This window comes from Cherax quadricarinatus, chromosome 78 (genome assembly GCF_038502225.1).
Source record: "Cherax quadricarinatus isolate ZL_2023a chromosome 78, ASM3850222v1, whole genome shotgun sequence".
Lineage (NCBI taxonomy): Eukaryota > Metazoa > Arthropoda > Malacostraca > Decapoda > Parastacidae > Cherax > Cherax quadricarinatus.
The window spans coordinates 9,949,105-9,972,810 of record NC_091369.1 but is presented as its reverse complement, the minus strand read 5'-3'; the positions used below and the strand labels follow the sequence as shown (position 1 = coordinate 9,972,810).

The 23,706-nt window shown below is 36.5% G+C and overlaps 1 protein-coding gene across 36 annotated transcripts in view; it reads left to right on the top strand.

The window, feature by feature from the left end:
* LOC128701616 (phosphatidylinositol 4-phosphate 5-kinase type-1 alpha) overlaps positions 1-23,706 on the top strand; it is a 573,763-nt gene that overhangs the window by 343,672 nt on the left and 206,385 nt on the right. For 26 of the 36 annotated variants that reach the window (XR_011394183.1, XR_011394184.1, XR_011394182.1 and 23 more), the window contains one exon: positions 20,573-20,674. The exons of 8 other annotated variants lie outside the window; for them this stretch is intronic. Coding sequence is in view for 24 of the 28 variants with exons in the window: in XM_070101702.1 (XP_069957803.1) it covers positions 20,573-20,674 (102 nt within the window). In the remaining 4 variants the exon portion in view is untranslated. Of the gene's footprint in view, positions 1-9,067; positions 11,615-11,651; positions 11,803-20,572; positions 20,675-23,706 lie in introns of those variants that run through there. 2 more of the 36 variants (XM_070101710.1, XM_070101709.1) reach the window with 2 other exon arrangements.

The window sequence follows — 23,706 nt, the reverse complement described above, 5'->3', positions numbered from 1 at the left end:
AAGTAAATGCTAGGGTGTTCGGGAGACGGGTGGGATTAAATTATGGGGAATCAAATTCAAAATGGGAATTGACACAGTTACTTTTTGCTGATGATACTGTGCTTATGGGAGATTCTAAAGAAAAATTGCAAAGGTAAATAGTGAAGCATGGAAGGTTAGTGGATGAGTTTGAGAATGTGTGTAAAGGTAGAAAGTTGAAAGTGAACATAGAAAAGAGTAAGGTGATGAGGGTATCAAATGATTTAGATAAAGAAAAATTGAATATCTCAAAACCCCTCCTATAGAGTGCAGGCATTGTACTTCCCATTTTCAGGACTCAAATCCAGCTATATAAAAATAACCGGTTTCCCTGAATCCCTTCACCAAATATTACCCTGCTCACACTCCAACAGATCGTCAGGTCCCTAATACCATTCTTCTCCATTCACTCCTATCGAACACGCTCATGCACGCCTGCTGGAAGTCGAAGCCCCTCGCCCACAAAACCTCCCTTACCCCTTCCTTCCAACCTTTTCGAGGACGACCCCTACCCTGCCTTCCTTCTCCTACAGATTTAAATGCTCTCCATGTCATTCTACTTTGATCCATTGTCTCTGAATGACCAAACCACCTCAACAACCCCTCTTCAGCCCTCTGAATAATACTTTTATTAACTCCACACCTTCTCCTAATTTCCACACTCCGAATTTTCTGCATAATATTTACACCACACATTGCCCTTAGACAGGACATCTCCACTGCCTCCAACCGCCTCCTCGCTGCTGCATTCACAACCCAAGCTTCACACCCATATAAGAGTGTTGGTACTACTATACTTTCATACATTCCCTTCTTTGCCTCCATAGATAACGTTTTTTGACTCCACATATACCTCAACGCACCACTCACATTTTTTCCCTCATCAGTTCTATGATTAACCTCATCCTTCATAAATCCATACGTCACCTCAAGTATCTGAAAACAAATACTCCTCCTCCTCAATTTTATCCAGCTTTATCTTCATTTGATACCCTCATCACCTTACTCTTTTCTATATTACTTTCAACTTTCTACCTTTACGCACACTCTCATACTAACCTTCGCAAGAATCTCCCATAAGCACAGTATCATCAGCCCCCATTTTGTATTTGATTCCCCATAATTTAATCCCACCCCTCTAACTAGATCTGACTTACGACCTTTTACGACGACTCGACGTACGATCGCAGAAGTAAACAAGTGTTTGTGTTGTCAGTGTTTATCCTAAACCTTACAGTACAGCAGCAGTACATGAAATACCAAAATAAAACAAAATAAATTCATTACGATATTCAGTAGTTTGACTTACGACCCGACTTATGACCTGTTTCTCGGAATCGAACTCGGTTAAGTCAGATGGTAGGTGTATATTAAACAACCATGGTGACATTACACATCCCTGTCTAGACCTACTTTTACTGGGAAGTCGTCTCCCTCTCTTCTACACACCCTTAGTTAACGATATTTTTTCATTCCAGAAGTATGTTCAGGTGCCAGTACTGACCCCCAAAACATACACGTACAAACGCACTTACATAAATACACTTACATAATTGGTCGCATTGGGAGGTGATCGTTAAGCGGGGGTCCACTGTACTTGCAACATCTGCCACATTGCTCTCCTATCCACTCTATCATATGCCTCTTCTAAATCCATAAATGCAATGAAAACTTCCCTACCTTTTTCTAAATACTATTCACATATATGCTTCAATGTAAACACTTGATCTACACATCCCCTACCCACTCTGAAACCTCCTTGCTCATCCGCAATCCTACATTCTGTCTTACCTCTAATTCTTTCAATAATAACCCTACTGTACGCTTTTCCTGGTATACTCAATAAACTTATTCCTCTATAATTTTTACAATCTCTCTTGTCCCCCTTCCCTTTATATAAAGTGACTATACATGCTCTCTGCCAATCCCTAGGTACCTTCCCCTCTTTCATACAACCACTCCAACACTGTCTCCTCCCCTGCTTTTAACATTTCTGTCATGATCGCGTCAGTTCCAGCTGCTTTACCCGCTTTCATTCTACATAATGCCTAATGCACCTCTCCCTCACTCACATCCTGCTCTTCTTTACTCCTAAAAGATGGTATACCTCCCTGGCCAGTGCATGAAATTACCGCCTCCCTGTCTTCGTCGACATTTAAAAGTTCCTCAAGATATTCTCGCCATCTGCCCAAAACCTCCATCTCCCCGTCTACTAACTCCCCTACTCTGTTTTTAACTGACAAATCCATTTGTTCCCTAGGCTTTCTTAACTTGTTTAACTCCAAAATTTTTTCTTATTTTCATTAAAATTTCTTGACAGTACCTCTCCCACTCCATCATCCACTCTCCTTTTACACTCTCTCACCACTCTCTTCACCTTTCTTTTACTCTCCATATGCTCTGCTCTTCTTATAACACTTCTGCTTTGTAAATATCTCTCATAAGCTACCTTTTTCTCTTTTACCACACCCTTTACTTTATCATTTCACCAATCACTCTTCTTTCCTCCTGCCCCCACCTTCCTATAACCACAAACTTCTGCCCCACATTCTAATACTGCATTTTTTAAAACTATTCCAACCCTCTTCAACCCCCCAACCCCCCCAACTACTCATACCTGCACCAGCCCACCTTTCTGCCAATAGTTGCTTATATTTCACCCGAATTTCCTCCTCCCTTAATTAATACACTTTCACCTCCCTCTTACTTGTTGTTGTCATTTTCCTCTTATCCCATCTACCTCTTACTCTAACTGTAGCTACAACTAGATAATGATCCGATATATCAGTTGCCCCTCTATAAACATGTACATCCTGGAGCCTACCCATCAACCTTTTATCCACCAATACATAATGTAACAAACTATACTTTCATTACGTGCTACATCATACCTTTTATATTTATTTAAACTCTTTTTTCATAAAATATGTATTACTTATTACCAAACCTCTTTCTACACATAACGCAATTAGAGGCTCCCCATTTTCATTTACCCCTGGCACCTTAAATTTACCTACTACTCCCTCCACAACATTTTTACCCACTTTAGCATTAAAATCCCCAACCACAGTTACTCTCACACTTGGTTCAAAACTCCCCACGCATTCACTCAACATTTCCCAAAATCTCTCTCTGTCCTCTATACTTCTCTCTTCCCCAGGTGCATATATGCTTACTATAACCCACTTCTCACATCCAACCTTTATTTTACTCCACATAATCCTTGAGTTAATACATTTATAGTCCCTCTTTTCCTGCCATAGCTTATCCTTCAACATTATTGCTACTCCTTCTGTAGCTCTAACTCTATTAGAAACCCCTGACCTAATCCCATTTATTCCTCTCCACTGAAACTCACCCACCCCCTTCAGCTTTGTTGCTCTTAAAGCCAGGACATCCAGCTTCTTCTCACTCATAACATCCAGAATCATCTCTTATCATTCGCACAACGTCCACGCACATTCAGACTTCCCACTTTGACAATTTTCTTCTTCTTATTTTTAGTAATTATTACAGAAAAAGGGGTTACTAGCCCATTGTTCCCAGCATTTTAATTGACTTTTACAACACGCATGGCTTACGGAGGAAAGATTCTTATTCCACTTCCCCATGGATATAAAAGGAAAAGTAATAAGAACAAGAACTAAGATAAAATCAAAGAAAACTCAGATGAGTGTGTATAAATAAACATGTAAATGTATGTTTAGTGTGACCTAAGTGTAAGTAGCAGTAGCAAGACGTACCTGTAATCTTGCATATTTATGAGACAGACAAAAGACACCAGCAATACTACCGTCATGTAAAACAATTACAGGCTTTCATTTTACAGTCACCTGGCAGGATGGTAGTACCTCCCTGGGTGGTTACACCCTTGATACCCCAGGCAGGTTCCCCCCAAAAAATTGGTGAAATGCAAAATTCTTTAGCATTGACCACATTAGCCATTTTTTAAATTAATGTTCTATTGTTAATATTTCTTTATTTTTATAGAGAAAAGTATAGTAGAGTAAAATAAAAAAATCTGAATAATTTAAAATTGACCCAAAGAAATAAAATACAGATGTACTGCACTCTGGGTGAAATCACATAAAGCACACCATATAACATGCAAAACATAGGGATATGCTCCAAAACATTGTAAAAAAAGACTTGTTGAAAAACATATGAGCATACAAGTAAATAAAGAAGTTGATTCAAAAACAGGTGGGGAAGGAATCCAAAGTTCATTAACCCTTTTTGGGGTCGACAGGTCCTCTCAGAGACTTGCTCTCAGGGTTGGCCAAATTTAAAAAAAAAAAAAAAAAAATTTCTTATGAAAAAAAAGTTTTTTTTTTCTAAACATTATAGACTAAACAAAAAAATTTTACCATCAATACTTACCGAGATATGGAGGCGTGAAGTTGACGAAAAGGGGCACCATATGGCAACATCGCCGACTGCTGTCACCCGGTATTCTTTTATTTACGTTTTTATGTACTATTTTCTATTATTTTTAATTTTTCTTTTTCCAAGTAACTTTTATGGTGTGTGAGACCAATATGATCAGTATTTTGTAAGTTATTTCTTTTTCAATACTATACAATAATGGCATAAACACTGTTGTCATTGTTTTGTTTACAGAAAATATTTACACAAACAAATGATATGAAATGTTGTTTATTACTATTTTTCTATAATTTATATACACATATACAGTCACAGGGAATGTTTCTAGAAGTTCTGCAGTCTGTGGAACTTTTTGAAACATGGTGTCATGCACAGTGGTGTTTTACATTCCTCACATTTGAAACATGGTGTCATGCACAGTGGTGTTTTACATTCCTCACATTTGAAACATGGTGTCATGCACAGTGGTGTTTTACATTCCTCACATTTGAAACATGGTGTCATGCACAGTTGTGTTTTACATTCCTCACACATAAAACGAGTGTCTCTGCGTTGTTGTGGGCGTTTTCTTGTATGTGCACAGATGTAACACCTCTTCTGAGCCTTTTTCTTGAAAGCAGTAGCAGGCAGTTTTACCAGGAAGTGATCACAATGCTTCAAACGAGAAGGAACTTGTTGAAAATTTGGTGGGTGGTCTAATGCAGGTGTTGTTCCTTGGTACTTGAATACTATTTGTCTGACGACAGACAAACAGAATTCGTCGTTTGGTGGTTTGTTTCTGGTCCTCATCTTATACATATTATAAGCATTCAGCATGGAAATGTCCAGAAGATTGAAAAAGAGTTTTATGTACCACTTATAACTCTTGCGAACACAATCAGCAAACCCAATCTGCATGTCACATTTGTCCACTGAATGCATATTGAGGGTGTAGTCAATCACAGCTGCAGGTTTTAGAATGGGTTCATTGCTCTCTCTATGCTGCCTGCCAGTGTCTGCCATTTCATTAGGGTGAACTGATGACAACAGTGTGACATCTCGTTTGTCATGCCACCGAAATGCCATGATGCCATTGGCAGCAAACGCCTTCACCTCACCTCTATGAGTGCCAGCGTCAAACCTGGGCATATGTTTCCGATTTGCACGCACTGTGCCACACACATCTGTCATGTTCACTCGCAAAAAATCACTGAGTGTGGGATTTGTGTACCAGTTATCTGTATACAATATATGCCCCTTACCAAGGTATGGTTCTATCATTGTTCTAACCACATCACCAGAGATGCCCAGTAACTTCCTGGTATTTTGCAATGTATAACTTCCAGTGTACACAATAATATCCAATACCAGACCACTGTAACAATCACAAAGCACAAACAACTTTATACCAAAGTGTTTCCTCTTGCTTGGTATGTACTGCTTGAAAGAGAGTCTTCCTTTGAACAGAATCAAAGACTCATCAATTACAAGCTTCCTGAAGGGATAAAAATACATATTGAATTTCTGTTTCAGATATACAAACACATGCCTAATCTTATATAACCTGTCGTTTCTGTCAGGCCTGGTTTTGTCTGAGAAGTGAAGCATACGTAACATTAGCACAAATCAGTTCACTGGCATTATACCACTGAAACCTGGGGTTGCAATCAGGCGGTCTGTTGACCAGTATGATTTCACTCTGTGCTTATACACATGTGGCATAAGCATTATTGTGGCAAAGAAAAGATACATCTCAGCCACATTTGTTTCCTTCCACTGGTGTAGACGTGATTTTGGTGAAAGTATTGTGTTTGCCATGGTGTACTCATAGTATGTGTTGCTTTCCATGACAATACTTTCCATCAGGGGTTCGTCAAAGAATAACTCGAAACATTCCAGTTCAGTGGCATTGTTTCCCAGTGTACAACATGACCGTATTCCACTTTGGCTGTCATCAAACTGGTGGGGATTTGGAAGAAAATTGGCAGCTTCCTGCCAATCCCAGGTGCGGTCTGCTGGTGGGTACTGGATAATGACAGGTGGTTGTGGAGGTTGTGGTTGTGGTGGCTGGTGTGGTGGGTGGGTGGGGGATGGTGGCCTTCGTTGTAGATCAGCTGAGGCAGCGGCGTGGGTGGCAGCATGGCCCACTGCTGGTGCCTCATGCCCGGCACGACCACTACCACCACCATGCACATTTTCCATCCCAATTGCGACAGTATCATCGTCATTTTCACTGTCAGTTCCTGTTGTACAGCCACAGGATGTACTCCGAGATGTACTCCTTCCCCTTGGAATAGTATATGGCACACTACCAGAGTGCATATATCGTTGTATATACTGACGCTTCACTGGGGAATATTGCACTTCACTATCACTACTGGATAGCCCTTGTGGCTTAGCGCTTCTTTTTGATTATAATAATAATAATCACTACTGGAACTAGTTTGAAGTGCTTGTAGTTCATACTCACTATCACTATCATCACAAATGCTCACATCTGAATCTGGGATTTGGGAAAGGAGTTTCCTCTTTGATTCTGGTACAACTGAATGTGAACAAGACGGCCCAGCACCAGAGGTGGAAGGCTGAGGGTCGTCTGGGTTTTCCTCACTGTTACCGATATTATGGTCATTAGTTTCGGTCAAAACCTCACCAAAACCTTGAAACTCATCTTCACTGGCACTTCCATCTTTATTAGAACTGTCACTGGGGAATAAAAGTGTCCCAGTTCACCGAGGAGTGAGGAACTTCTTACCTCGAGGCATGGTGGACATTGTTTACTAAGATGGCGCTCCCACAATGCACCACTGGGTCTCAGATTTTTTTCTACCGCGCACACCCACCACACAGACCCATTCTCTCACATCTAGGCCTACCAGCCTTTTCCTGCGAGATTTGACGGCGCTAGAATTTATGCGTACTAGTACGTCAAAAACCCTTTCGCGTAAGCCGTACTAGTACGTCAAAAACCCTTTCGCGTAAGCCGTACTAGTACGTCAAAAACCCTTTCGCGTAAGCCGTACTAGTACGTCAAAAACCCTTTCGCGTAAGCCGTACTAGTACAGTGGACCCCCGGTTAACAAACTTTTTTCATTCCAGTAGTATGTTCAGGTGCCAGTACTGACCGAATTTTTTCCCATAAGGAATATTGTGAAGTAGATTAGTCCATTTCAGACCCCCAAACATACACGTACAAACGCACTTACATAAATACACTTACATAATTGGTCGCATTTGGAGGTGATCGTTAAGCGGGGGTCCACTGTACGTCAAAAACCCCGAAAGGGTTAATGATCTCTCAACAATTAACAGTGTCAGGAACTGAAAAATCCATTTCTTGATTTATTTTTACCCAAAAATTGTGAGCATAGTCTGTTTACCAAAAATGAAATGGATTTCGTCTTAACATGACTCGCGCGACAGTCTGGAGTTTTGAGACTCTCTGATCGCAGGTTCTATCCCCGCCCGTGGTATGGTTTGATTTGGTCTTAAAAAAAAAAAAATGGGGAAAATATTTAACCATAATTTACCTGCCTCTCTCTTGTACCCCTCACTCTTAACACCAAGCAACTAGCCTGTCTTTGAGTTAAAGTATGCATTATGAACCTGTGAATGCATGTATTCCTCTCTCCTCTCTCTCCACCACTAGTCCTGATTTCATATTGATGCCAGCTTACTTCTTCTAGATATGTGGCCCTTGTTTTCTGATTTGACCCAAAACTCAAATTGAAAACCAACCCATTGGATTTCACTCAGAATATGCTTATATGTTTTCTTTCTTTTATTTCTTTCTTAAACATTTCAATAAAGCAAGTTTTAGCAACATTTAAGTGATTTAGTAAACATTCTTTTGATCACTGGTATAATACTGACAAGTTCATGAATAAGACACATGAGCAACTACTGGGTATCTGTTTAGAGATGTTTTGCCAGTGTAGCAGGCTTTATCAAACTAAGGCAGATTCATGAGGAAGCAGACTTGTATACTAGAGCCACAGGAAAAATGCATCAGTTGCAGACATCACATATGGACAGGGCCCACTAGTAGCAGGTCAACCACATTAGGTGGGACACAGATATAGCAGTGGAGTCACAGAAGAGGAGAGATGCACTACTACTGCAACTCCATTGCTAAATCTGTGGCTCACCTAATGGGTCTGACCTACTTCCAGTAGTGGACCTCTCCTATGATGATGGTTCAGCTGTTGTACCTCTCTTCTGGCTCCAGTGTACGAGTCTCATCCATATGTTTCTATATTAGATTGATATTGCTTGCTGTGTAGGCAAAATTCTCAATGGATACCCAAGTATTACATGTTTGTTACTTAATTGCTTGAAAAGAGATTTACCCTTAATAACGAATTACTAGAAACCTGTAAAATGCAGTGGTAGGCAAAAAAAAAAAAAAGATATATGATAGATAAATATTTTAAACTCTTCTTAAAAAAAAAAATTAGAATTTTGATGTATGCCTTGAGAGTGATAGTTTCTAATTTTTTTAAAATGCTTTTACAGAGTTTACTGTAACTAAACATACTGTTTGTTGACAAGGTTAAGAGGTTTTATCTGTACTATACCATACTTAAATAACAAAATTCTTTACTGAAAACTCAGAATTGCCTTATATTATTTAATAGATACAGCATACTATTGACAGTACAGTAGGGCCCCACTTATATTGCAGGTTAGGTTCAAGGCTACTGCCGGAAAGCAGACATCGCCAGCAAGCAGAATGCCGTTTGTTTCCACTTATAAATGTCAGATAATAAGTTTACTCTAACATATATTAAGTTACTGACGGGCTGGAGTTTTGAGACTCTATGACCGCGGGTTCAATCCCGGCCGGGGGTATGGTTGATATATTAAGTTAGCAAGAGAACAAGGATTAAAAAAACAATTAAAAGTAAAATACACACACAGCACACTCATTACTTACCTCAAAATATTTGTAGACTTAATGTAGGATGAGAAGTGAGTAGTGTTTATTGTAAGAAGTTAGGTGTGGTAGGACTGGTAGCCATCCAGGCTACCCCACTCCACCTACACGTAATATACTTCGACATTTAAAGAGACCTAGAGTGATAAAATTCATATAGTGTACACTCATTACTTACCTTAAAATATTTGTAGTCTTAATATAGGGTGCAGGGTGAGTAGTAAGATAGGTAGGTATCGAATAGTGTTTTAGGTATCGTAACCCCATCTGGCCACCCCACCCACACATTAAATACTAGGCATTTAAAAGGGCCCTAGAGCAGTAAAATGCATATACAGTACACTCATTACTTACCTTAAAATATTTGTAGTCTTAATGTAGGGTGAGAGGTGAGTAAATGAGATTAAATGAATAAATGAGAGAGAGAGAGAGAGAGAAAATGAGAGAATGAGAGAGAGAAAATGAGAATGAGAGAGAGAGAGAGAGAGAATGAGAATGAGAGAGAGAGAGAGAGAATGAAATGAGAGAGAGTGAGAATGAGAATGAGTACATGAGAGAGGACAGTGCGAGTTATGTAAACAAACCAGCTAGACACGTATGGTTTTAGTTCACTCCACAAGCCGACTAGAAAAAATATCATTTATGTTAGTTTATTCTACTGTGGGTATATTTCTCATGTTTATATGTTACGTAGCATGTTTATTATATAATTTTGAAAAAATTATCATAGATGGACTAAGCAAAATGTCTATATTAACGTTTTATACAACATTTAATGCGCCTCACATACTGACTTTTTTGGGTTGTCCTAGGCCCCCTACACATATACTGCTATTGATGATACTCTATGTAACTGTATTTGTGTATACGTTCCTGAATAAATTTACTTACTCAGTGATTATCATTATTACAAATTATTATTATAAATTATTACAATTTAGTATTATTATAAGTTGTTATTATTATAATCATAAAAAAGAAGCACTAAACCCACAAGGGTCATGAATAGCTATAGATAGAAGGCATACGAAAGGAATATTTTTCTTCAGTTAAGTAACTGGTGTTTGACAAGAGAAAACGCTATTCTTCTGACACCTACCAATCGCTTGGTAAACAAATCTCATATTTGTCAGTTTTTATACTGTGGGTGTATGTATCGTGTTTATATGTTACGTATCATGTTTGTTATATAATTTTGAAGAAATATCATAAATGGATTAATGGAAATGTCTAATGTAATATATGACATTTAATTTGCCGAAGAGATTATTATGTGGTGTCGAGCCGAGAGACTTAGTGATTTTAATGTGTACCTGCATGCCAGCACAGTGTGTAAGTATATTTAGGTACAGGTATACATAAATATAATTGCCAGAGTATATATAAAATATGCACTAACTTTAAAACACTTGAAATTTTGGAAAATTTCCAGACGTATCATGTGTGCTCAAGGAGAATGTAAACAAACTGGGTGGGGCGCACCGTATAGCAAATTTTGGTCATAATTTGAAATCACAGTATTAGCGGAACACCATAAGGCGAAACGCCATAAAGCAGGGCCCTACTGTATTTCATGTATATTCAAAGATAGCAAGTATTTGTTGTGCTGTTAATTGTTGTACAAAATCTTATTTTCCTTAATACATAATGTTAAGTGTTGTATGATAAATAGAGAATGGTTCCAGAATCTAGTATATCAGACATAATAGATCACTTTTATTGTCATGAATAAAAATCAGAATACTGTGGCTGGAACATTGTTGAAATATGTAGAGAATGGTTCCAGAATCTACTATAGTATATCAGACATAATAGATCAATTTTGTTGTCATGATGAATAAAAATCAGAATACTGTGGCTGAAACTTTTCAGAACTAATCCAAAATTTGGAAAGGAAATTTTAGACAAGTTTGGTTTAGGACTGACCAAAACAACATCTAAAGTTTCTTTACTGAATTGTTTGTTAGTTTTGAATTGTCGTAATGCTCATACAAGTGAAGTAATAACAAATAAAGATTTTTTTCATTATTGCTTTAGTTACTTGCTTGTAGAGCAAGAGTTGCAGACAACCCCCCCCCCCTCCAATGTTTATACATTTTTACACGATTCTTTTGTATATTTTGAAGTTAAATATACTAGTATGTCACTGTGTTAGCATCATTTCTACCAATTTATTTACAAATCCTGGAACTTACGATATATCTCTTTTCAGTTTATGTTGAGAATTTATTTACTAATGAAACTATTCAAGATACTCTTAAAATTATTTTAACTCCCTGGGAAAAATGTATTTTTAATATTGCTAAATGTGTTTATTTGTTAATATATCCAGGTACTTTGTATGGAGTGTTCAGCGCCTACTTCTAAGCCTGATTGTCCTGACTTATGAATAATAATTAATTTGAATGAAGACTGCACCAGTTTAATTTTTTTTCTTTTTTTTTGAAAGTTCTAAATTAACCATGTAATAGTAATTATAGAGTAACATAACTATTATTTGTCTCTCTAACTCCTACACCTTTGTATACCTGGCTTATGCTTTTTCAGTGTTGTATCAAAGGCTGTATTCGTATTTGTCTTCCTACACTTTTTGAACTGAATGAACATTTTTGTGAAGTTAATGTGTGGTTTAAGAAATTAACATCTTAAACTAAGGAAAGATAGTGTGTGGTGTGTTCATCTAGTGATTGATTATAGTGGTGTACTGAGTGAATTGAAAACTTGGATTAGAGTAGAAATAATTAGATGATAAGCAAGTATGGTGAAGGACTGAGAGAAAATGTGACATATAAATGCAAAGGGCTGATAGGAAATAGTTTTTACTGAGTAGAAATTGAAACCTTAGTTGTTACAAGTGATGAGCAGCTATCAAGTATTGTTTGAAATGGCTAAGTTACTATTATTGATAGTTTCATATGATGCTGAGTATTGTATTTAATATTTAAGATGAACTTTTTTTTAATAACTTTATTGTTCATACAGTTGTTGTTTTTCAGTAGCTTTTTTTATTGAATTTCTTTTATATTTATTTTTTTCTTCATTCCTTGCAAGTGAGTGCTTCTCATCCTCATGAGAGAGAGAAATGCACTGATGCTCGTCATTTACTTTTGTTTTTTGTCAGATTTAGATATATGAACACTGGTCACCAGTGAAATTTTTTTACGTATAGTCAAAGTAAGTGGTGCAAATTTGTTAATCTTGGAAAATAAATTGTACAGTTTTAGTTAGTTTAGATTAAATTTCATATAAACGTTTTGATAAAAAAAAAAAAAAGATGGAATTTGATAGAGAGCTGGAAAGAATAGGATTGGAATTGAATAAATAGATGCTTATTTTGAAGAAAAGCATGGAAGGATGTATAGAAGTTTGAAAAAAATTTTAATGAAGGTAGCAAGAATGAGTGTCTAGTCAGAGTATGACAAGAAGTTCAATATGAACTACCCTTGATATAAAGATAACTTTTTAATGTGAGTTGTAAATATTGATCCATGAAATATAGTGTGCTAATATAACCTGTGTCTTGCAGGCACTGAAATTTGTCTTGCCGTTAATGCTTTCTGAGTTGCTAGACATTTTTGTACAGTCGACCTCTGATCAATTACCCAAGTAGTTCCTAGAGAAATATCATAGTTCACTCAGTGAATGTTACATTAGAAAATCATTTTTTCATGTACACACTATTTTTAACCAAGAGATGAAGATCGGGACAATATGATCCATATCTAATTTGTTTTATTAATAATGAAATTTGAGACTGTGCTCTCTAGAGGTGTAAGTCATCTTGAGAAGAGGCTGGCATATAACATTAAGTGTTTAATTTAAAAGTGTAGTGTATATTCTACCCCCTTACCCTTCTATGTACAAATTACATAGAAGGGTAAGGATTGTAATGGTATTAAAAAATCTGTATTTCCTGACATATTTTTATACAAAAACAGGAACATGCTAAATATGCACCAGTCATATAAAAAAAAAAAATAGTAAAGAAAATTTGTAACAATTCCAAAATTCAGTCTCTCATATTACACATATGACATTTCTTAAATTGGAAAAAAAAATCCTCATATGTTGATTTTCTCACTGAAGATTATGAACATGCCACATATGCACCAGTTATACGAAAAACAAATGTGTTTTGTAAAAAAAAAAAAAATCATTCAGTCATTATTTCTATACAATTAACACTGCTCAAATTTGAAAAAAAGTAAATTCCTTGACTTATTTTTAACCATTTACCCAAAAATTAGAAATGTACCAAATGCACTCAGTGATCATATAACAAAAAGCAATGTTTTAAGTAGAAAAAAAAACATCAGGGAATTCCTGGCTTTTTTATTGAATATTTTGTTTTGTGAACATTCATTCTGTAAGGGTCGACTGTACATGGGTCTTTAGAACAATTTTCCACGATGCACATTTTATAGAAAAGTTTGCAGGCAAAAACTGACGTAGGCCTTGTGAATCTAGAGAGTTGCATCATACCATGAAAACAAACATCATCTAACATTGATAAAAGTTAATACTGTATATAAAATTTCTACAGGTTTAACAATAATAACAGACTGAAAATTGTGTAGCCTCTTCCTTCTTTGTCATTTGTCATTCTGCATTACATCACTTGCCTTGACAACCAGTGTTTCTGAACACTAAAAATCTGGTTTGGCATTAATTACATCAGGTTCCTACAATGGTTGGGCTTCCCTATAAACCCTGCCAGAGCCTTTATTTATTTCGTTCTTGTTCATTCAAGAAGGGTACCTTGCTGCTAGTGAAGGATTTTTTATCCAAGGAATTGGAGCTACTCATTCCTACCTTGGACCACACCTGATTACAGTACTTCCTATGTCCTCTTGCTATGTGACTTTACTCAACTCAGTGCTTTCCCTTAATTATTATAGTAATGATACAATATCCTCGTAATAGGATAGTGAGGCTCAAGTTAGAGTATGTAGGAAAGAGGGAAATTATTTCCCAGTAAAAGTAGGCCTTAGACAAGGATGTGTGATGTCACCGTGGTTGTTTAATATATTTATAGATGGGGTTGTAAGAGAAGTAAATGCGAGGGTCTTGGCAAGAGGCGTGGAGTTAAAAGATAAAGAATCACACACAAAGTGGGAGTTGTCACAGTTGCTCTTTGCTGATGACACTGTGCTCTTGGGAGATTCTGAAGAGAAGTTGCAGAGATTGGTGGATGAATTTGGTAGGGTGTGCAAAAGAAGAATATTAAAGGTGAATACAGGAATGAGTAAGGTTATGAGGATAACAAAAAGATTAGGTGATGAAAGATTGGATATCAGATTGGAGGGAGAGAGTATGGAGGAGGTGAATGTATTCAGATATTTGGGAGTTGACGTGTCAGCGGATGGGTCTATGAAAGATGAGGTGAATCATAGAATTGATGAGGGGAAAAGGGTGAGTGGTGCACTTAGGAGTCTGTGGAGACAAAGAACTTTGTCCTTGGAGGCAAAGAGGGGAATGTATGAGAGTATAGTTTTACCAACGCTCTTATATGGGTGTGAAGCATGGGTGATGAATGTTGCAGTGAGGAGAAGACTGGAGGCAGTGGAGATGTCATGTCTGAGGGCAATGTGTGGTGTGAATATAATGCAGAGAATTCGTAGTTTGGAAGTTAGGAGGAGGTGCGGGATTACCAAAACTGTTGTCCAGAGGGCTGAGGAAGGGTTGTTGAGGTGGTTCAGACATGTAGAGAGAATGGAGCGAAACAGAATGACTTCAAAAGTGTATCAGTCTGTAGTGGAAGGAAGGCGGGGTAGGGGTCGGCCTAGGAAAGGATGGAGGGAGGGGGTAAAGGAGGTTTTGTGTGCGAGGGGCTTGGACTTCCAGCAGGCATGCGTGAGCGTGTTTGATAGGAGTGAATTGAGACAAATGGTTTTTAATACTTGATGTGCTGTTGGAGTGTGAGCAAAGTAACATTTATGAAGGGGTTCAGGGAAACCGGCAGGCCGGACTTGAGTCCTGGAGATGGGAAGTACAGTGCCTGCACTCTGAAGGAGGGGTGTTAATGTTGCAGTTTAAAAACTGTAGTGTAAAGCACCCTTCTGGCAAGACAGTGATGGAGTGAATGATGGTGAAAGTTTTTCTTTTTCGGGCCACCCTGCCTTGGTGGGAATCGGCCAGTGTGCTAATAAAAAAATAATAATAAAAAAAAATGATACAATAGTCCAATCCATCAGTTTCATTACTTTGATGACAAGTAGCTCCATCATTATGGTAGAAGCAAGTGGTTTTCAACAATCTGCATGTACAGCATACCATTCCTATTTCATCTCTACCTTTAGTCAAAAACATGAAGAATCTGCAGGAGAAGCACCCATATATATTTCTTTCCTTAGAATGTTTCTTCATAAGAAGAATGCACTCCAGGTTGAAATGCTGTCCTTTCCTTCTGCAGGTGCAGCTGTCTCTGGTTGCTGAAATGCACTAAAGGAAATTTATCTGAGAATATGATACAAAAGTTCATCTGCAGTCCAGTTTTTTTTTTTTTTTTTTTTTTTTGGGGGGGGGGGGGGGTGGATTTTCCCAGCTCCTTGCTTTTCTTAATTTTAAAACAGGCTTTGCCTGGTTACTTGAGATAAGTCCATTCTGGGTCACACACCATGTAACTGTAAGTTGGTACAGTACTTGCATTCTTGCTTCCTCTGACTGTGCTGTAAGTGCACACAGCTGATTGTTCTTTCTTGTAGACCTGACCAATGCAGAAGACAATTCTGGTTGTTTAAATTGATTTAACCATCCAAACTGCTTGCATAATACTTTTATTTATTGACTTTTAAAGACACTAATTAAAAGTAGTCAAAATTAACTTGCCTTGTGCTTGTTAACTCTTACCAAATTTCATTAATAACTACAATTTGGGATTTCGTTCTTTTGAGAAGTTCACAAGAGCTCACACACAAAGACATAAATGCCACAACAACAATGAAGATGAAATACTAAGGCTTATATTAAAGAGTGACAGTATGATCATCAGGATCATTGGCTCTAGGAAAGAAGTGTGCTTCCAGCTGAAGCTTTAAAGCATGAATAGATTCCTGACCCTTAACAAACACTGACAGCCTATTGAACAATCCAGGAGCTACTATACATAACAAAGGCTCTTTCTGTGAATGACCCTTCCAGGTTTAGTGCTTAGTTGTGATTATTATAATCTTTCTGTGAATGATTTTGTGTGTCAGAGATCATCTCTCTTTGATATACAGAATCCTTCTTGTCTAGTTAATATTGACATTCATTAGGAATAACAACCAGTATAGAGAGATTTGGGTGTGAGAAAGTTATTGAGCCAGAAAAGTTTTAGAAAATTTAATCTGTTTACTGGTTGCTTTTCAGTAAAATAAACTAAATAATCAAAATCCATGAATATAGAAATCTGCAATTTTGTAGGGATGACTGTTCTTCACCGGATAACTTAAGTAGGCCCTCGATATATAGAGGACTGTTAACCCTTAAACTGTCCAAACAGATCGACGTTGAAATCTGTAGTGCTCCAAAAGTAGATCTACGTTTTTTTTTTACATATTTTCAAATATAACAAAAAAAAATGTAGATAAAAGTTTTTTTTACACGTTTTCAAATGTAAAAAAAAAAAAAAAAAAAAGAGACGATCTACATTTTTTTACGTACTACTTTCAAATGTTAAAAAAACGTAGATCTACGTTTGGACAGTTTAAGGGTTAAATATTAAAAAACCCTTTCATATGTTAGACTAAAACTTGAATGTGTAGCAGTAACCTGCACCAAAAAATTACATAGACAAATACACAGATATCCTGCACATAGGAGAGAGAAACTTACGACAACGTTTCGATCCGACTTGTGAACTGGTTGACCCTTTTGAGTTTAATGATTAAATCAGATTACTTTTTTTCTAATATGCTGGCCATCACCCACTGAGGCAGGGTGACTTGAAAAAGAAACACTTTCACCATCATTCACACTATCACTGTCTTGCCAGAGGTGCACAGATATGACAGCTGGTCATTCCTCCCTGAAAAAGGGTAGGATACTAATGAAACTTTGATATCCTTATCAGTATTTCCCTTCAAATGGTGTACTTTGATGTTAGTGAAGGGCTCTTGATCCAAAGTATTATATATACCCTCCTATTCTCAGGTTCTGTATGACTACTACAGGTTTAGGGTTTATTCATAATTTTTTTGCAAGATTTGGAGGTTCATTTTGACCTAGTCTGAGCAAATACATGTACATACCATTAAGAGATAAGTGTTTAAACATAAATAGCTTAAATAGAATTCACCAGTAATAAAGTTATTGAAATTCATTTCATTTTAACTAAAGATTTTTTTTTTTTTTTCAAAAAACAGTTGAAAGACTTGACAGCAAATGCATGACTACAGAGTTAATCTTGAAGAATTGAGCCATAGTTATTAAACACTACAGGCAGAATGTAATCACTAAAAACTGCTTTGGGAACTGTGCTTGTTGTGTTTACAACCACCAACAACCGAGACTCCAGAATAATTCAGGGGTGATGCAACACTCTCTCTAGAAGTATATTCACTTAAGGTGCAGTTATGGTGTAATACATTTTTTTTTTTTTTTGGGTCAATGGTGTAGTTAAGGTGTGATGCAACTCTCTCTATCCAGAGGCAAAGTTATAATGTGATGCAACTCTCCCTCTCTATTCAGAGGCAAAATTATCATGTGATGCAACTCTCTCTAGCAGTATAGTTATGCTTTGATTTTTTTTTTTGTAGAGATAGTTATGGTGTGATTCAATTTTTTTTTTTTTTTTGTGCAGAGAGAATTATGATGTGGTGTAATGGAACACTTCTTCTAAAGAGATGCTTACAGTGTGATGCATGTGCAGTAATGGCTGTCAGCCAGCATACAGTAGTAGAAAGACACTTGTATCAAAGACTATTTTATTTAAAGAATGTTTTGCTTAATAAAAACCCTAATGGATGAAAGTTTGTGTAAATTAAAGTTTCTTTGCTTGAAGTGTGTTTCTGCTGCATTGGTGTGATGCAGTTCTCTTGGGCTTCGAAGTATAGTTATGGATACAACCATAATAATAATGGTGACACAGCATGAGGTGAAGCTTACATACTTGTCTGAGGGAGAAAAAAATTTATTTAGGTCAATAGTAATGGAAATTCAAAGATATAACTAAACTAATATATCCAAATTTATTTCACACATGCTCAAGAATTTCATCCACTTGTGCAAACCTACCAGTTTTACCTCCAAAACCACAATTTTCAGATGTCTCCTCTGCTTTCCACCACATCATTCCTCCTCCAACCTTCCATTCTCTAAATGGATTCCCATTTTCTCTACCATCACTGGACTGGCTTGACATTACCAAATTCTGAAATTTTGTTACCTGTTGTTCAGTATGAATTAAACACTAAAAGTAAATGCAACTGTACAGTCATTTAGCAGTAGGCAATAGTCTCTATTACACTCATTGTTCCTCATGGGTATAGGAAGGTAATGAACATAAAATATTCTTAGTATATAGGCCTTGTAGTAAGAGAAAACCATGAGTGATGTGGTCTTAGTGAGGAATGCAGTATATGAACTTGAGGTCAAGAAGAGTATACCTGTATTTGCATTGCTGCAGTGATTGATGGTGGGTCACCAAAGGAAGCTTCATACATTTAAAGGCCTTTTCCTGTCACAAACAATGTCAAGCCATAGGAAAGTTAGCTCCTTCATTGAGCCTTGAGCCTTGAGCCTTAGTGAATTAACCTTATGCATTTAAACAGTTTTCCATAGATGCCAAGGTTCATATGCATGGCTCAGGCATCAACATTAACTTCACTCTACCATTTTCCCAACAACCCACTACATAAAAGATGGTGTTTCTGCTTGTCCATAGCTTCTGGTATAAGAGTAAGTAAACTACATGCATTACAGAGAACAAAAAAGTTCCAAGCAGAAAATTCTAGGCCTAAATTTAGTTTCCTCCTCAAGGACAATATAAAGATAGTAATTAAGCATTCAACTGGGCCTCATATACTCAGGACTTTGAAGGACTGTATTTCACTATCCAAATAATGACCAAAGAACTCTTAACAGATGGGACTATTCATAACTCTTTCCCTGGTATCACTGCCTATGCTACTGTTATATTGAATAAGGAAATTCATCTTTACAATATACATAGAGTAATTAAGGTTCATACCCAGTAATTAAAGTTCATACTTACAACACCAGTGGGTTGTTTGGCTCCTTGGCATTGACAGCAAACCTGCTTTGGGGAAACCATTATTGAAGATATGTAACTAATACTAAGTACAGCTTTCACCCAACATGATGCAAATGTCTCAGCCACTGAGATAGTATGTGTGTAACACCAGCACACACAACAGTAAGGTAACTTAACACAGAGATTATTAAAGATGAATGAGTGATTACTACTACTATTAAGGATTGCACATTGGTGGTAGAATTTCTGAGGATATTCATGAGAGTAATACATAGACTGCTTACTACATCTTGAAGAATGAAAAAACTCTCCTCATATAGTTTGATGAGCTACTATGACAGCTTCAACAGCTCTGATGTTGCAAATAGAATTCAAGGTAGTATAGAAAAATGGGGATCCATTCATAGAATAAAAGACCGAAGGCATGACTTAAGGTAAAAGCGGTAGGGAGGTAAAACTGATACATTGTGATATGCAAGTGGTTCATTGAACCACGTACCAAAAAATTTTTTCATTCTTGAAAATGTAGTATTATTTCAACTTCAAATCATCTGAGGGGGTTACAATGTTTCTTTTCCAAGAAAGCTTCATGCATTGACATTCCTATACAGATTTTTTAAATTTGTAAATAACGAATACAAGACAAATGTAAATATATGATACTTATAAATACTTAGCAAATAAATGCATTGTACTGCCTGATCATGTAAAGCTTGGCATTATGCTATATTCTCAATTATTTTTTTGTTAGATTTCAGTAAACATGACAGCACATCCATGTTGAGCACACTTATAGTAACTTGCTTGAGGTCAGTGTGCGTGCATCCCAGTAGCGTCATTATCCCAGTCTACAGTACTTTTCCTAAATTTACAAATTTAACTGCATTTCATTGAAATAATTTTTACATTTTAAAATGGGAATATGGCATTTTCACAATACATATTTTAATATTTGTGTTAAATCCAGGGTACAATATGTGTAACACTGAAGATTGCTCCAGCTTTTGTGATTGGTGTTGGTCGTCAAGCAAACCATCCCTCGGTTTTTCTTTTCTCAGAAAGGGTCAAAAGTTGCGCTTTAAGGGCCTTGCTGAGGAACCCCAAAGTGTCAGAGAACCTGTGCTTGTTAGCTATAAGGAGATAAAATCCACCGCTGTAAGGTAGTGATCCCTCACACTATTTTGGTTTGTGCACTTTGCTTGGCATGGACAAACTTCTTGGTACTAAAAAATTGATACATACCAATGAACAAATTTTGTATATGTTGCTTTTTTATAAAATATAATTTGTATAGAATGAATTTTTTTCATATATTGTTGGTTATATTTACAACATACAGGGAGAAAAAACAAATTCCTAATTCATGAACATCTCAAGTAACAAATGTAGGTATTAATTAATATGACTCACAAAATCGTAATGACACGATTATAAACAAACCATACCACGGGCAGGGATAGAACCCGCGATCAGAGAGTCTCAAAACTCCAGACTGCCGCGTTAGCTGGTCCAGTGGCTAACGCGATGGTCTTGTATGGTTTATTGATTAATTTTAGTTCTTGAGTTATGTGTTAAATATAAAGTTTAAGAAAAACCCTGATTTTAAGGACTCCAGTTTAATGGACAAAATCTGCAGATTTTGATAAGCACATGTCAACACAGCAGATCCCTTAAAAGAGTGACTTTACTTGGTAAACAAACGAATCCCCACAAGGAAGTGAGTGAGTTTGCCATTCAGTTCTGATATCACACAATCCCTGTGTGCCAGGAAAAACAAATAAAAGTTTTCCAAAGAAAATCTTTAAGAGCAAAATGCAGTGCCACAAATCTCAGAGGTAGTCTGAGAGCTCTGGACTTATCAAAGTGCAGGTTACTGAAGTATTCTTGAAAGAAGGGTGACAATTGGTTTTTTGAGCATTGTGGGAGCCTCAGATGATGTCGATTATGACAAATACTCATTTATATATATATGTTCTCACCTATATGTGGTTGTCTTAGCTCCTGGCCCTATCTCTCGACTTGCTGTTTGCCAGATTTACTCTCCTAGCCTCCTGGGCCCCATTGTACCTCATCTCAAAACTATATATGAAGCCTCCTCCACTTATTTGTTGTGGTCATTCTACTTCCCGACCACTCTATTACTAAAGAAATATTTCCTGACATCCCAGGTGAGCATCACTTGGTGATTGGAGGTGAAGGAGTACAAAGTACATTTAGGAATCTTGGTGAGGTCTAAACAGATGAATATTGTTGCAAATGAGGTGTGCCTTATAATCTGTTGGCTCACAGAACCTCATTGTAGAACGTATTTTTTCACAAATGTTGCTGGAATTGGTTCCAAGAGATGCTGCAATGTAATGTAATTGAAAATTATAACATTGTAGACAATAGATTGGATGTCATGTGTATATCCCATTGATGTAACCACAAATAGGTACTAATTGTATAAAGAATGAGATTGGACTAGGTGGGTTGGATAAATGAGGCAGTGTGCTGCAGAAAAGAATAAGAACTAGTTTCAAAGTACACAGAGAAAAACAAAGTTAAAGTTTGGCTATTTATTATGATTCGTATCTCTGGCTCTACGAAAGCTATAGAGGTATGTATTTTAACACGAGTGAGGGTGGTGACTGTGCAGTCTGACAAATTTCAAGTACAAAATTTTGATAATCTGATAATAAGACTTAAATGAAAAGTACATAATCTCACTCCACTGAAACTGAACTTGTTTATATAACATTAGGAGACTTATTGTACCTAGAATTATGGCACTGTAACTTAAGATAGAATATTGATGGCAGATTTAGACAGTGTAAGTTTTACTCATAATCTCCCAAAAGTTTTCCTTTTATTAAGTCACCATTTAACTTGCATGTGCAAAAGATAATATCTACACATTCCCACAGATGAAACATTAAGGAATTAATTCGTCCAGTAACCCAGATTGTGGCCCTGGTGATGCATATTCTTTTCTTTCATGCAACACCTCAAGTCTTCAGTTAGGTGGGGTTTTTTTTATATAACATAGTAGATACAGATTCATGTCCCTCAAGGGAGGTTCCTTGCTGCTGGTGAGCTCTTTATCTAAGGAATTGAACCTGTGCTCCAATACCTTGAATCGAGCCTGAATGCCTTCTATTCCCCCAGTGCTATATGACTCCTATGGGTTTAGTGCTCCCCCATCAATACAGTATACGGATTCATGTACAGCTTCACTATCTAGCTTTAGCTATGCACATGTCTAGAAAAATATTTCATACAGGATATTTTTTTATATTTTGTATTTCGAAATCTAAATAGCATAAATATTTAACCAACATTTGGACCTCCCACTAGTATGTTGAAAATATAACTTTTTTTTTTTTTTTTAATGGTTATTCTTATACAGTATAGTTTTTAGCATAGAAACCTAAGTAGTTTGAGCAGATTGACTGCACTTTCTTTTTCCTTTTATTAAAGTAAGTGTCTGGGCTTGTAAAAAAAAAGACCCTGTTGTTAGTTATCCTCGCTTGCATTTGTATAGCTAGTTAAAACAGTAATTATGATATATTAAAAGAAAAGGTTATGAAGTTTTGCAACAATATCCCTTATCATACAGTGTATGTACTAAAAATATTGATCTTTGTATCATTTGTTGCCCTTTAATGTGGTAATGCATATTTCTGAGTGTTTTAATATTTTGTCGGATTGGTTTTCTTGTTGCCCTTTTGCTTGTATTTTCTTTTGGTAATTTACAATCTTTAGTTATCTTGGTGTTTTTCAGTTTTTCATTTTCTTTTGTCTTCTAATCATTCATACAGATCAGAAGAAAGTTTGTTTAGTTCCGTGTGTGTGTGTGTGTGTGTGTGTGTGTGTGTGTGTGTGTGTGTGTGTGTGTGTGTGTGTGTGTGTGTGTGTGTGTGTGTGTGTTGAATGATGATGAAAGTATTTTCTTTTTTGGGGATTTTCTTTCTTTTTTGGGTCACCCTGCCTCGGTGGGAGACGGCCGACTTGTTGAAAAAAAAAAAAAAAAATATATATATATATATATATATATATATATATATATTGTATATCTATAGATAATTTTTTTTTTCTTTAACACACACACACACATATATAATATATATATATATATATATATATATATATATATACATATATAATATATATATATTTTTTTTTTTTTTTTTTTTTTCAACAAGTCGGCCGT